Consider the following 16,025-nt stretch of genomic DNA (forward strand, 5'->3'; position numbering starts at 1 on the left):
TAGTTAATCATTACCAAAGACTGGTTGTCACTTTCCAGCATTCCAAAAGAAATTGTAAAGAGGTAGTCTCTGAAATATAAGTTTTACTTTTGTCAATATTTACCCAGTGTAGAAGCAATGTGAAAAGTCAGTTTGAAATTAGAGGCACAGTTATACTTGCTCAAAGTTAAAATATAAGACTATGCAAAATAATCTATGTGTAAGCACAACATCAGCATTTCCAAAGATATTTTAAGGCACATGACAGCCCACGGCCTGTTTGTTTGCAGCCCGCGGTGCAGCTTGGATTTATGTGGGGCTCAATGGGTGTGTCTAAACAACACCCCTCTGCCATCAGAGGGATGTAGATTAGGCACATTGCTTTTGCAAATGAAGCGGGGATTTAAATATAAAGGGATCATAAGGGATCAGCCAGAAAAGGCTTTCCTTGTTGACCGATCCCCGTCTAGACTGCCGCTTTTTGCCTGCAAAGTGCCGCGGCGGCAAAAAGCGGCGGCCATTTCTATTCAAATGAAGCATGGGATATTTAAATCCCTGCTTCATTTGCAATAGCGATGTGCCTAATCTACATCCCTCTCTCGGCAGAGGGGTGTAGTTTAGACACACCCATCATGTGGCCTGCGAGTGGGAGCCAAAACAAAAAAGTTGTCAATATAATGGTCTTCTGTTGATATGTGTTTTAGTAGTTAAATTCCTGGACTGTCTTTGCTCATTAAAAGTGTTGTCATATGGGTGGAAATCGAGTAAATATTGCATTTTATTAATATCAGCAGAACTGACTTGAATGGGGCCTGTGTGTTGTGTAGTCTTGCCTTAATTATTGTATTTATGCCTGTTAGTGTGAAAGAAGCTATTTGCATATATAGTTGCACACTTAAATTGCAGCCCTTGGCATTGTGTTATTGTGGCCCTCAGGGCTTCCAAAGTTGAGTAGCCCTGTTTTAAGGCTTTTCTTTTCCCATAGAAAATCCCATATTAAAAGATTCCGACCTTTTTTCCAGTCATATTACCTTTTCATTCTCTCATTTCAGCATGTATACACGACAACTGCCATAAATGGGACAAATTTTTGTACCTCGACAAAGGATGCTCTATCTATATTAGCAAAGAATTCTGCTAGTATAGCCTTCATTAATTTCTTTGGAGACTTCATCATTTTTCTAGGAAAGGTAAGAGACTATAATTTATAAAGTCCATGGATAAACTCCTAAATTACAGCCTCAGCGTCCATTCCTGGAATAATGAAGACAAAGATTAGAGACTGATTCTCTTTTCACATACATTAAGGAAATCAGGAGCATGACTCTGGTGCAGTCATGGGGCTACACTAATGTAAACTGGGCTTGGAAGGAGGAGAATCAGGTATTTCAGTTTTTTGTTGGAGGACATGATTGCTGCTTATATTCATTTTATTATTATAATTTGTATTATGGAAGCACCGAGAGGCTCATTGCACTAATAGCTGTACAGACTCATAGGGTACGTCTAGACTACATGCCTCTGTCACTCCTGGGATGAGGTTTACCTGGGTGGTCGACAAATACCTTTGATGTCGCCACCCGCGCGTCCAGACTATCGCGCTGAGCCGACAAACAGCTGATCAGCTGTTTGTCGGCTCAGCGCAGCAGCCATGTAAATTTAAATGAAGTGGTGATTATTTAAATCGCCACTTCATTTTACTATGTCTGGTAGCCTAATCTACATGCCTCTGACGACAGAGGCATGTCAGTGAATGCCCCTTAGAACTTAGTCTAATTTAAGACAAGATTTGACAAATAGGTATAACAAACATATGGAAGGGACGTGGATAGGAGGACAAGAATAACAATGATAATAAATCTGTGTAGCCACATGTTCCCTATGTGAGCAGCAAGATGGTTTCAAATTGATCTCAAGCCTTCTCCTATGAAATAAATTCTTTAAAACATCAGCCAGTAAAATATTTGATTTAGCTTTGGTGCATATTATAATATATTTGCTTCCTTTTTTCTCCTTTATACAGGTGTTTGTTGTATGTTTTACAGTTTTTGGAGGTTTAATGGCATTTAACTACCATCGTGAGTTCCATGTATGGGTAGTTCCTCTGTTGTTAGTTGCACTTTTTGCCTACCTGGTAGCCCACAGCTTTCTGTCGGTGTTTGAAGTGGTCATGGATGCCCTGTTTTTTTGTTTTGCTGTTGATATGGAAACAAATGATGGATCTCCAGAGAAGCCATACTTCATGGATCAACAATTGCTGGTAAACTCTTGTGACGGTAACATATATTGGCAGGCAGATAAATTCTGTAATATTTTTAATAACGTATTGATCAAGTGATGTCATAGTGCCTAAGATTCACTTCCCCGCCCTCTTCATCCCCTGCCTTGAAAAACTAACCTATAGTAAATGCCTCTCCAGCTCCTTAGAAGATGTGGACTAAAGGATACAAATTAAGTTAACACTTCCCACTAAACCACCTACTGCATCTGGTTCAGTCTTTTAGACCAACCCTTTTTAGATAAAGACCATCTTTGTCTGTGTTGTGTTAAAAATATAATCAGGAAGGTCAAAATAGAATTTGAAGAACAGCTAGTCAAAGACTCAAAAAATAATAGCAATTTTTTTTAGTACATTAGAAACAGGAAGCTGGGGCACTGGAAAATCAAGGTGCTAAGGGAGCACTCAAGGATGATAAGGCCATTGAGGAGAAACTAAGTGAATTCTCTGCATCAGTTTTCATGGCTGAAGATGTGAGGGAGATCCTCAAATCTATCACCTAAAAAGAATGACTTGGGTTTGGGTAACTGTCCCAGAGATTTTAGAACAAATTGATAAACTTAAGAGTCACTAGAACCAGATGGAATTCACCCAAGAGTTCTGAAGGAACTCAGATGTGAAATTGCAGAACTACCAACTGTAGTTTGTAGCCGACCATTTAAATCAGTTTATATACCAAATGACTGGAGGATAGTTAATATACCCCAATTTTTAACAGGGCTTTAGGGATGATCTCAGTAACTACAAGCCATCGTGCCTGACTTGTGTACTGGGCAAACTGGTTGAAACTAGAGTAAAGAACAAAATTATCACACATAGATGGACATAACTTTTTGAAGAAAGAGTCAACATGGTTTTTGAAAAGGAAATCATGCCCCACCAATCTACCAGAATTATTTTAGGGGTCAACAAGCATGTGGACAAAGGGTACCTAGTGGATCTAATCATAGAACACTAGAACTGGAAGATACCTTGAGAGGTCACCAAGTCTAGTTACTGCCCTGATGGTAGGTCCCAGTACTGTCTAGATCATCTGCTCTTAAATATCTTCAGAGATGGAGATTCCACAACCTCCCTGGGCAACTTAGTCCAGTGTTTAGGAAAATCTTCCTGTCAGGGTGGTTAATGTCCAACCTAAACCTCCCTTGTTGCAGTTTAAGCCCATTGCTTCTTGTCCTATCCTCAGAGACTAAGGAGAACAATTTTTCTCCCTCCTCCTTGTGACACCCTTTTAAAGACCTGAAAACTGCTATCATGTCCCCTTTCAGTCTTCTCCTTTCCAAACTAAACAAGCCCAATTCTTTCAGTCTTCCTTCATAGGTAATGTTCTCTAGACCTTTAATCATTCTTGTTGCTCTTCTCTGGACCTTCTATAATTTTTCCATATCTTTTTTGAAATGTGGTGCCCAGAACTAGACACAATTCTCCAATTGAGGCCTAATCAGTGCAGAGCAGAGTGGAAGAATGACTTCTCGTGTCTTGCTCACAACACTCCTGTTAATGCATCCCAGAATCATATTTGCTTTTTTTGCAATAGCATCATACTGTTGACTTATATTTAGCATGTGGTCCACTATGGCCCCTAGACCCCTTTCTGTAGTAATCCTTCCTAGGCAGTCGCTTCCCATTCTGTATGTGTGAAACTGATTGTTGCTTCCTAAGTAGAGTATTTGCATTTGTCCTTATTAAACTTCTTCCTATTTGCCTCAGTCCAGTTTGTCCAGATCATTTTGAATTATGACCCTATCCTCCAAAGCAGTTTCAAACCCTCCCAGCTTTGTATCATCTACAAATTTATGAAGCAGAATCTTTATGCCAATATATAAATGATTGATGAAGATATTGAACAGAACCAGTCCCAAAACAGACCCCTGTGGAACCCAACTTATGTCCTTCCAGCACATTTATGAACTGTTAAGAACTACTCTCTGAGAACAGTTATCTAGCTAGTTATGCACCCATCTTATAGTAGGCCCATCTAAGTAGTACTTGCCTAGTTTATTGATAAGAAGATCATGTGAGACCATATCAAATACCTTACTAAAGTTTAGGTATATCGCATACACTGCTCAGATTTTCAGAAAGCCTTTAACAAAATCCCTCACCAAATGCTCTTAAACAGAATAAGATGTCATTGGAAAAAAAGGAAGGTTCTTGTATAGATTGGTAACCCAACTATACATATAAAATGTTGGGATTAGTATTAGCTGTTATCACTCAACAAAGAGATCCCGGAGTTATTGTGGATAGTTCTCTGAAAACATCCACTAAGGCTATGTCTAGACTGCAGAGTTTTTCTGGGATACCGTATCCCGGAAAAGCTGTGCCGTGTCCAGGGAATGCATCTGCTTTTTTGGAACAGTTTCCAAAAACGTGGTGCATTCTTTCGGCATTCCTTTATTCCTCTCGGTGAGAGGAATTAAGGGATGTTCCAGAAGAGTTTTTTCCCGAAATTTGGCCCCATGTAAGTGGGCCAAATTTTGGAAAAGCCTCTTCCGAAAAAATGGAAAAAGATAAGCAAATTGTAATCTGCAATTTGCTTATCTTTTTCTGATGAAACTCTGCAGTCTAGATGTAGCTTAAGTGTGCAGCAACAGTCCAAAGAGCAAACAGAATGTTTGTAATCATTAAGAAAGGGAAAGAGATTGAGACAGAAATTATCATATTTAATCTACATACATCCATAGTATGTCCACATCCTGAATTCTGATGTGTTCACCCATCTCTAAGACATATAGGAATTGCAAAAGTTTCAGAAAAGGGCAACAAAAATTATTAGGGACATGAAATGACTGCCATTAGTAGAGATTAATAAAACTGGGACTTTTCCATTTGAAAAAGACATGACTAAGTGAGGATATGATAGAGGTCTATAAAATCATGACTGGCATGGAGAAAGTAAAATGTTATTTACTCCTCGTCACACAAGAATTAAGGGGTCACCAAAAGAAATTAATAGTCAGCAAGTTCAAAAGAAATGGAATGATTTTTCACACAACAGTCAATCTGTGGAACTCCTTGCCAGAAGCTGTTGTAAAGACCAAGAGTATAACAGGGCTCAAAAAAGAACAAGATAAATTCCTGGAGGATCAATTCCTCAATGGCTATTAGCCAGGATGGAGTGGTAATGTCCCTACCCTCCGTTTGCCAGAAGCTGGGAATAAGCAAGAAGGAATTAATCACTTATTGATTACTTGTTATGTTCATGCTCTCTTGAGCACAGAAGACAGAAAACTTGACCTATGGTCTGACCCAGTATGGCCATTCTTATAGGCTGAATACATTATTGGTATTTAACAAATTAATTGGTGACCCAATATGCAGAGTCTCCTTCTACATCATGAAGTCCTAAAACTAGAAATGTAGATGTACTGTATCTTAACTTGTACCCAGAAATATTCCTTTTAGTTTTCAGCCATTGTTCAGATAGCTCTGAAGGTACTACAAGCCTCATCCATGCCTCGCAAATTTATCAGTCTTTCTCATGCATGCAAAATAGAATTTTTGTACCAAACTAGTGTCACAGCCTGTCAAACCCTTCAAATTTTCCATTTTGTTGTTTGTTACTTATATTATGGGAATTCCTGTGCCAGACTTCTGATGTTACATGGAGAATCATCAGAAGGATTATGAAGACAGCTTTAGTTTAAACAAATGTTCAGTAGTTAGTAAAGGTAGAGAGTACTTTAGTTATAAAGGCATGTGGAATGTTTAAATGTGCACATACCTTCTCTTTCATATCAAGAGGAAGGTTAAGAGACAGATGTTTTATGCTGCTTTCTGGCCAGGTCTGCATTTTTCCTTAAATGTCATATGACAAAGACAGTGTTGCTGGTCCATGAAAAGTAAATTCAGCAACCAGAAAAACCCGTACAATACAGATGCTCTGGATGGATTTCTTCAGGAAAAATGCTATGGTATCTGATTTGAAATAGTCATTGTTACATTCCTTGTAATGTTCACAGAATTAAGTTTTTTTTTTTTGTTTTTTGGTTTTTTTAAATACCCAAGTCCCTATAATGAATGTAACCATTTGGACAAAAGAAGATAGTGGTTTGGTTTTTAGCCCTGATTTAGGACAGCACTAAACTGCATGCTAAAAGCTATGCATGTGCTTAAGTTCTGCCATGAATAGTGTAACATTCCTGAGTGTGGAACTTTTGGAGTCTTGCCCTCCAAACTTTTCCTTTGTCAAATGAGAGTCTTTTCCTTCTGTCAGTCACATTTGTCTGAGTTCAGAACATGTCTATTTTTAATTTTTCCCTCAAGGAGGCAATTTATAGCCATTCCCTACCTACACTGCTCTGCACTGCTAACTACAGATTGCACCTCTAAAATCTGGGATTCTCTGGTCCGGCAACACCCGTGGTCTGGCACATGTTCCAGGATCAGAGTCTTAGTGTGCTGTATGGGGGATGAGGGCCTGAGAGCTGGTGTGTGGCTCAGTTGGGTTGTGGGGGGAGCCAAGAGCCAGCGTGCGGCTCATCTGGGCAGCGAGGGGGGGCAGGGAGTCTGTGCGCGGCTCAGCTGGGCTGAGGAGGGAGCCAAGAAGCCCATGTAATGGCGGGTGGCTGGTATCAGGGGACCTGAAATGACCTCCCCTGGTCCAGTAAAATCCCTCCTCCAGGACCAGTCAGATTCTGAAGGTGCTGGTCCAGGGAGGTCCAACTTGTAGTCCCTTTCCTAATCCTACTGCCAAACTCTCCAACTTTAGCTTTAGTGCCCTATGCAACTTGCCATGTCCTTGTGGCTAGAGGGAAATGAAGCTTTCCGGTAAAGGAGGTTGTAGAGCATGGGTTCCCAAACTGGAGGGCTTGAAGACATTCTAGGGGTGGTGCGAGGCGACCCAGACTCTTCTCCCCCCCCCCCATCAAGTTTTGCTGCCCCAGTCAGTTCTTTTTCCTCTCTCTCTCTGTCTGTCTCTCTTTTTCTCAAAGTTTTGCTGCTATTTTTTTGGGTGGGGAGGACATAAGGGTTTTTCAAAAATCAGAAAAGTGGCATGATGCCGAAAAGTTTGGGAACCACTGTTGTAGAGAGACATCCCACTGGACTTTGTAGAGTATGCACTATATGTGAGCTAATTTCCAGCGTCATCCACCTGGGAACCAGCTAGTTGAAGGGTTTAGAGCTCCATGCTAATTGTCCTCCTTTTCAGTGTTGCACCAGATTATTGAATTATATACGTGTAAATTTTTGGATGACCTTGTCATTTATTTTTATTTTGTAGAGTTTTGTGAATCAAAGCACCAAGCTAACAGAGGGGAGAAAAAACAGAAACCCAAAGACCCCACCAAACAGTGAAGATGGTACAGAACTACAGCCTATGGTGAGACAGGAACAAAGACAAAGCAGTGAGGACATCAAATAACTTGTCTCCCAGCTGAACTACAAGAATGGCAATAGATTGTAAATATTATTTTCTACTTTGTGATTTTTTGCAGTAGCCAAATTGTTGAGACCCAGTTCTTTCATCACTTCAAACTAATTATTGCTACTGACACCAGAAGCACATGAATGGCTAGCAGTGAACTGTGCTGGAATAAAGCAGGCAGAGCTGGCTTTTGTGCCAGCCACCCTTCCCACACCCAGCACAGAGAGGATGAAGAGGTGCAGATGAGGAATATGGGCAGGGTTCCACACAGCCACATTGACCTTCCATTGGCATAAAGGCTCAGAAGTCCTTAAGTGTAAGTTAGTGTAGTGCTAGGTGGTTCTAACTCCCACTGGAACGGGTATAGATTTCCTGCTGTCATGCACTGCGCAGTGCTCAGATGCAGCAGAGATTCTGGTACTTGTTTTTAAGCGGACATGTTGTTTGATTGTGCTTTCCACTGTTTTAAAAATGATGAGGTGAAAGAAAAGAGAAGCCCCTTCAAGATGCGGTTTCAGACTTGGAAGAAGAGTAAGGGTGTCTTTACAGCACAATAGTGATAGAAATGTAGCCGTGTTAGTTACAGTACAATTAACTTGTTATAATTTCAGTGTTAGCCTTCTACTCCCATCCTCACACACAAATCTCTAGCTTGACTTAGGCCATGTCTACAATACATAGTTTTGACAGCATAAGGCAGCTTACATCAACCTAACTATCTAGTCGTGCACACTACAGTATTCCTCCTGCCGCTTTAACTCGCCTGCTACACGACATAATAAAACCGCCTTGATGAGAAAACCCCCTTGATGAGAGCCACAGAGTATAGGGCAGCATAGAGCAACAAAGTATCAGTATCAGCAACACAGTATTGCTGCATCACTTATGGTCATTGGTTCCCAATCAGTGGCCTGTGCTCCCTGGGGTCCACGAGAGCTGCAGAGGGTCTGAGGAAGATTTTTAAAAGTAAGGATCAGGCCTAGTGCAGTGGGCCTAATCCTTACTTGTCTTATCCTTCCCACCATGCCCCGGGCACACAGATGGGGAGTGGGGAATGCAGCAGCAGCTGTGAATGCCAGGATGTAGCTTGCTTTTGAACCCATTCTCAGGAAGCTAAGGGAGTGTGGAGAAAGTGCTTGCAGGCCATGCATGCCTTTCATACCAGGCTGGTGTGAGAGGCATGGATGGGATGCAAGCACTTTCCCCTCACTCCCTTAGCATCTTGGTAATGGGATCAAAAGCAAGCCACAACCTGGAGCGCACAGCTGCTACCTATTTGCTCCTCTTTCCCCGCCCTCCCCCCGTGCTCCCGAATTTCTGCCCTTGCCCCCACCCTCCTGAAATTCCACCCTTGAGGAGCTGGCAGTTCCAGAGCTCCCTTTGGCACAAGAGCCTCCTGGCTCTGTGGCTGGGCAGGAGATGGAAAGGACAGGAGCTGAGGAAGCAATATAGGCAAACAGCAGCCAATGGGACCTGAGTAGCTCCATGCCCTACAGTCTGCACGTTTCTCAGCCTACGCTGAAGCTGAGAAGCTGCAACTATCCTCTGGAGTCAGCTTATGAACTGGTCAGTCATTTCTTACATTTTTTTTCTCTTTTTGGAATACGTCACCCTGTTCTAACCATTAAAAAACTATTAGAGTGAAAGGAAGCCACTAGCCATTTGGACTAGCAAAAGTGGATCGGGGGGAAGGGGAGGGCCTGTGAAATTCTGCTCAAAAAGGTTGACGTAAGCCAGTGGCATATAAGTGAATGCTGATGACCTGTGAGAGCCTGAGGAATTTCTGAACTTGTTCTTCCTTTTTGCTCAGGGTGGAGAGCTCCCATAGAAACTGCTCAGCTGAGCATGCCCACTTCAGGCAGCAGCCTGCCTTGAGTACCCAGGAGGTGGTGGATCTCTTGAATCTGTAGGGGAGACAAGGCTGTGCAGGTACAGTCAGTTAACAACCACAGAAACTTGCTTGGGACATGGAGAAGGGCTACAATAGTGTCATATAGCAGCGCTATGTAAAACTCAGCTGCAGCAGGTATAGGAGAAGGGAAGGGAGGTAACTAGTCACCTTTTGGTGTGGACCCACAGATGTGCCATTTCTACCAGGAGGTGGCAGGGGTCAGCGTGTTGGTGAATAGCTTTCTCGCACCCTCCCATTGATCTCCTCTTACAGCTTTGTGTTCATAATGCACAGCCAAGTGCTGAAGAACAGTGCAGGATCCATGCATTCTGACAAAGATGACAAACTTGCAGGTTGTCAGTGCAGCTGAGAAGCAGCTGGAAGCCTAGTATAATGCCCATGGAATGATGGGATGAGAAACCTGCACCATGTGATGCTGACCCTGTTCCCATGAATCATTGCAAACCCTTTCCAAAAAAGTCCTGAAGCCAGTTGCACAATGGCATAGCTACCCACACTGCTCTCTGTGTCTATGCAAGTGCTGCTATTGTGGATGCACTCTGCCAACACAAGGAGCATAGTGTGGACATGCAGCAGCGCTTTAATTGCAGCGGTGGCTGTACAGTCACGGAATGTAAGTTGTCTCAACTTTGTAGTGTAGACAAAGGTTGGTTTATGCTCAAGACTTTTTGGGCAGGAGAGGGATGGTATAGTTTGAGACTGGAGTGATGCTGAAGCTCAAGCTAGTAATGCTGTGGGGCTGTAACAGTTGATGTTACAAGTCATTAGCAGCTAATCCAATCATTTTGTTATCCTAATTACTTTGTAACTCCCTGGTTTCAGTTTTAGAATGCACTAACTTGATGTAATTGTTGCTGTGAAAACAAGCTCTCAGAGAAAAATGTGGCCAGTTGAATGTGGAGCTAAGACAATTTATGTCAGCTGAGGATCTGAATCATTGTCTTCAGAACTCAGCATGGCTGCCTCCATAGAACAAAATATACTTCTCAATACAACCAAGGCTGGCCGATAAATATTCTGCAGCAGCCATTCCATGTCCTGTTAAATGGTGTCATGCACAAAAATCGATATTGTCACCTCTTTTTGACCCGAGTGGCTAATCAAAGGTAGGGACCTGTTCCAAGCAGGAGTACAAATTGGTGGTAATCAGGTGCAGTTTTGGTTATTTATAACAAGTGTACAAACTCCTGTCTTTCTGAACACTAAGCCACATCTTCACGCTGTGGAAGATCACTGCTACCACAATCAATCTTCCCGAGTTCGATTTAGGAGTCTAGTTAAGACTAAGCAGTCCCAGTTGGCTCTTACTACATTTAAAATGCAGAGCCACACGCCACCCCTAGGAGCTAACCCACTGTGGCTCTGCAGTTTAAATGTAGTTTAAAGAGCTGGGCTGCTGCTGCATGCCTGGCTCCTACTACATTTAAACTGCAGAGCTGCAGCTGGGATAGGTAGCACTTTGCCCCCCCATCAACTAATCGAGTAGTCGATGGAAATTCCTAAGCTCTTAGGTTAGAATTCATGGTTTCAGTTTATTATTCTGATTATGAATGACTGTGCTAGGTGTCTTCATTACTTGTACTCTTAATGAACTGAGTTAGAAATTTATTGAAAAGCAGAATACAAAACAGGGTTCTTTGTATTCTTACTTTCCCCACTAAAGAAAATCCTGGATGCAAAGGTACAACAAGAGTGCCTCATTTACTTTGTTGGAAGAGTACATTTTACATACATTTTTATGAAGATGGCAGGACCTGTTAGATATGTAACCCTGGTTTGTACCTTTTGTGCTCAAGAGATAATTAGGTATTTAATTATTGTTTAATTTTTTATATATGGATTTTTCCAGCATATCTGATTTTATTAAAAATGTAAAAGTATTTCACATGTTTTATAAAAGTTGAATTAATAAACAAATCTCTTGTAAGATTTATGGTGCTGCTTGAAAACAGGTGAGAGTCCACAAGTGCTATCCTTTTGCTTTCGGACCCTCTTGATAAATCTCTTCACATGACCAGCAGTAATTCGGTATGGACCCAAAATATGACCAGCCAGTAATTCCTGGGTCAGCAGTTGCACAGAACTAAAAAAAAATTATTTTGGATCATTCCCATTTGAGCTATTTAATATCCCTTTATAACCACTTAATTCAGGAGCAACATTGAAACCCTTGGAAGGAAATTATGACCAGTTTCTTTCAGACAAGATAATGTCTATGAGGTATGTGAAGTTTGAGGTATGTGAAGTTGAGGTTGTTTTTTTGTTTGTTTGGGGAGGGATTTTTGGTACATGCGGTCTTGGTGAGGAATGGTTTTAAATAGAGAAAAAAATTATGAACAGATGTTTTATCCTCTCTACATGGCAGATGTAAGATAAAATCTCTAGATGTACAAAGGTTTCTAAATAAAAATGAACATTTTGTATGTGACAGAAAGCAGGGAAAATCAGTTGGATGCTTGATGTTGATCTAAGATCATAGGATGAAATGTCCTAAAGAAGCAGATATGATTGAAGAGAATTTGATGAGGAAGTTGCACTGGCATGAAGGAAATTACCTCATGGTGAGAGAGTAAATAAAGAGATGACAAAGGATGGATACCTAAGATTTATAGAGGGGGAAGGAGCCTTCAGAAGAGATGATAAAATTAACAAAAGTTTAATAATAAAAAATCCTAGAAGAGCATTTTTTATTTATGCACAATTGAAGTTCATTCAGCTCTGGGGTTGGGTTTAGATCCTGCATGTCATACATTTTCATAAGGTCAAAATTGTTCTGTTCTGAGAGATACATGGATCCATTTTTCCACCTTTTTGGAGGAAATTGGAAAATATTTCAAAAGATTGGGATATTATAGTGAGTTTTCTGAATTCACCTAACTCTAGAACTGATGGTTGATTTTTAGTAAGTGCTGCACAATCTTTTTTTTTTCCAGAGCTGTTTTAATTTCCTGTTTTGAAGGCAGGATTGCATGGGAGAACATAGGATGTCTCGAGCAGAGATATACAGGCAGTACAGATAGTTTCAGTCTAGGAGATGAGATATTTCTGCAGGTAAGTGAAATTTCCTTTCTTTGCTGCCCTAAAAAAAACCTTCATCGGTTGAGGACAGTTTGTTTAGTAACTAAGCAAATTTCAGAGGCAGCAAAAGCAATCGTGGACAATTTTCTTATCTTGTAAAGTTAGACCATTCCATTGAGATCTATGGATCCTCCCTGCCGCAGGAAAAGTAGGCTTAGACAATCTGTGTCAGCATTCTCTTATTTCTACCTTTTCAGCCAGACATTAACTCTCTATATGTCTGGGGATCTATGCAGTGGAGGGGAACAGATAGCAGGTGGGATCCTTCCCAAAGACTATATATAAGGGATTTCTGAGCGCCACTGGCAGTGAAAGCCCTAATACTACTAGTGGCGTGGCCAGAGGCACAGGTCCTCTATGAAGATGGACTTAATTTCCTGATTGTCTCAGAACTGAGGATTTGGGAGGCAGTTCCTGCAGTCTTTCATGTGGACAGCAAGCCCAGCCTGAAAATCCATGCACTGGGCAGAAAATTCCACAAGGGAAACATTATGGGGACTACTTGCCCTTTTGCTCCCTAGTGTGGTTCTTCCAATGGGACAAGGCAGCATCCAGAGAATTTAGTACAGTAGAACCTCAGTTATGAGCACCTTGGGAATGAAAGTAGTTTCTGACACTGACTTGTTCATAACACTGAACAAAACTTCATGGTGGTTCTGTCAGAAGTTTACAGCTGAACATTGATTTAATACAACTTTAAAACTTTACTAGCCTGAAGAAAAATACTGCTGCTTAGTTTGAGTTTACATTTAACCTACTACTCTAGGAATACAAAAGGGTAACTGGCAGCCTAGCCAGGTGTGAGTTGCTCCAGCCCAGCACGCCCCTGCTCTGTAGCGCAGTGGGCCCAGCCCAGCCTCTCCAGCTGCCGTGCGGTGGGGCTGCTCTGGCTGGGCTCACCACCGTGCACTGCGGGCAGAGGGCTACGCCATGGTAAACTGGTTAAAAAAGCATTTAATTGGTTAACTTTTTAAAAGGTAGTTAACAGTCTGACTCAGTACTATATTTTATTTGCTTTTTGTATGTCTGTTGCTGCCTGGTTGCACACTTCTGGTTCCAAATGATGTGTGGGACTGATTGGTCAATTTGTAACTCTGGTGTCCATAACTCTTAGGTTCCACTATACCAAGGAAATGACCCAAGTGGAATATAGCTTAACCAGACACTGGAAGCTTCTCCAGTCATATGTACATCTCAGTTCAGCAGAAGTAGATGAAACTATGGTGGTACTTTGTGAGGGAGTCCTAAATGTAGTTGTTTTACTTCTCTTTTGGCTTCCAAAAGTGAATTCCTACTGGGTGAGAGCCTGCACCTACAAACAGCTGTTCTACCCAGTTGGCAGTGACAGAGGTAAATCTGGTAGCCTATCTTTGATATCATTGATTCATTTGTATTCTGTCTTTGCCTCTTCCTTTAAGCATCCACCCTACCTTTAGATCAGGGATGGGCACAGTTCATCAGAGTTAGTCCCCAGAGGGGCACTTGGTTTACCTGAGCATCTGCAGGTACGGCCACTCACAGCGTCTGATGGCCAGGAATGGGAACTACAGCCAATGGGTGCTGTGAGCAGCCATGCCTGAGGATGCTACGGTAAACAAAATGCCTGGTGGTCCACCAGGGGCTAATCCTGATGAACCATGTCTGGCCCTTGGACCACTATTAGCCCACTCCTGCCTTAAACAGTTTCAGGACAACTTGTAGGGCTAGTCCTCTGACCTAATGTCCTCATTGTTAGATCAGCAGCCTTTGAGCCAAGTAGAGGATGGCATATAATATACTCCAGAGTCCTTCCTGATTAAACAACCACACATTTCACACAGTCATCTTGAAAATAGTCCTTCACTGAAAATTTAGTGATCATATAGATATTAGCAACAGGATCTCTATTTGTTGAATGTTTTTTCTTTCATGTGACAGCACATTATGTATAGTCTGTTGCTGAAAAGACTCTGAAATACCAATAGGGAAGCTTAGAAAATAATTTATACGACTTTATTTTATAAGACGTTTTAAAATAGAAATAAACATAGGATCTCTAACAGAAATATAGTTTAGAATGATAAATGTAAAGCAATGCAGGGACCTAATGCCAAAGAAAAGTAGACTTGATATTGAAGTACAGTATCTTCTAGAGTTGTTTGCAGTGGTGTTATAATCATATTCATCACAGGATATATATAGAGAAAGGTGAGGTAGTATTTTACTGGGCCAACTTCTAGTTGGTACAAGCTTTGGAGCAACACAGAAGTGGTCTTCAGGTCTTAGTCAGAATTTAAAGAAGAGCTTGATGTAGCTTGAAAGCTTGCATCTTCCATCAACAGAAGCCAGTCCAATAAAAGATACCATTTTACTGGCCTTGTGCATATTCCTATTTTTAAAAATGGAGAGCTCTGACTCCTCCTACAGTTACCAGATTTCTGATGTCTTGTGATTTCCTGTAAGTATACACAGCCATTCACTATTTTACATAACAGCATCTCCTTTCTTCGACAGTCCTAGATTTTCAGTTTGTCTTAGGTGTATAGTTCTATAAATTTGTATTGTATTACCATTAGAGGAGAGATTATTTTCTTGACTTACTCTGAAGAACTTGAGTAACATTAAAGTTCATGGATTACTGACTAGATACCTCCTCTCACTTCGGTGTGTTGAACAGTTACACTATATTGCACTTAATTCCCAGACCAAGTTTACAGTAGTCTTTCATCCTTATTTCATCTCCATGTTCTCCCACATATATCTTTAAGGGTTTCCTATTGTTTGGGGTGAGTTTATTTTATGCATTGTCATCTTTCCATGGCTACATCTGCTAGAAGTGGAAACAGACATTAAATAGGAACAAGAACTTGTATGAAATAGGCAGAATCTATCTTCTACATCTTTCAAAGAATGCCTACTTGAACTGTAAAAGGCATTTTAGAAAACCTAAATATCAAATATTTTCAGGTGCAACTGCCAACTTTAATGCCTTCAGGCTTTTGATGTCCTACGTTAAGTTGTCTTCACTATTTTACTGCGGATGCTATTGACATGTTGCTGTAAAACGAGGTTGGCCAATTATACTTTGTGGGCTCTAAAAAGGAAAATCTGATCCCTAGAGGTGTCTTCGCCATTTCTTTGCTTTCCATTACTTAGATTACAATCTCTAGAGGTAGACTCAAACCTGTTGCTAAAGTGGGATTCAACATCCCTTCTAAAGAACTCAAAGAGATTACTTCCAAAATGCTCTCTCAAGAATTCTAACAAACATCCTCTCAATTTTTAGTCTACAGAACAAAATGGATTCATTAAGATTTAATTACAGCTGGGAGGTTATCAGTAAATGCTGAAGAGTACCTTTTCCCCCTCAGTGAAAAGTCTGTACTACTAAATGGAATTTCTATGAGTCTGGATAAGTAAGGCTTGAT

General features: G+C 41.1%; 1 protein-coding gene across 2 annotated transcripts in view; it reads left to right on the plus strand.

Moving 5' to 3' along the window:
* The window catches only part of SLC44A3 (solute carrier family 44 member 3), a 75,252-nt gene extending 60,628 nt beyond the window's left edge, over window positions 1-14,624 (plus strand). The window contains exons 14-16 of one of the 2 annotated variants that reach the window (XM_075936568.2): window positions 1,032-1,169; window positions 2,003-2,239; window positions 7,485-14,624. In XM_075936568.2, the coding sequence (XP_075792683.1) occupies window positions 1,032-1,169; window positions 2,003-2,239; window positions 7,485-7,625 (516 nt within the window). In that variant the 3' untranslated portion in view covers window positions 7,626-14,624. The remainder of the gene's footprint in view (window positions 1-1,031; window positions 1,170-2,002; window positions 2,240-7,484) is intronic. The other variant, XM_075936569.2, reaches the window with a different exon arrangement.
* The last annotated feature ends 1,401 nt before the right edge of the window (window positions 14,625-16,025 follow it).

The sequence above is a fragment of the Pelodiscus sinensis genome, chromosome 9 (assembly GCF_052426305.1).
Source record: "Pelodiscus sinensis isolate ZL-2025 chromosome 9, ASM5242630v1, whole genome shotgun sequence".
Taxonomy (NCBI): domain Eukaryota; kingdom Metazoa; phylum Chordata; order Testudines; family Trionychidae; genus Pelodiscus; species Pelodiscus sinensis.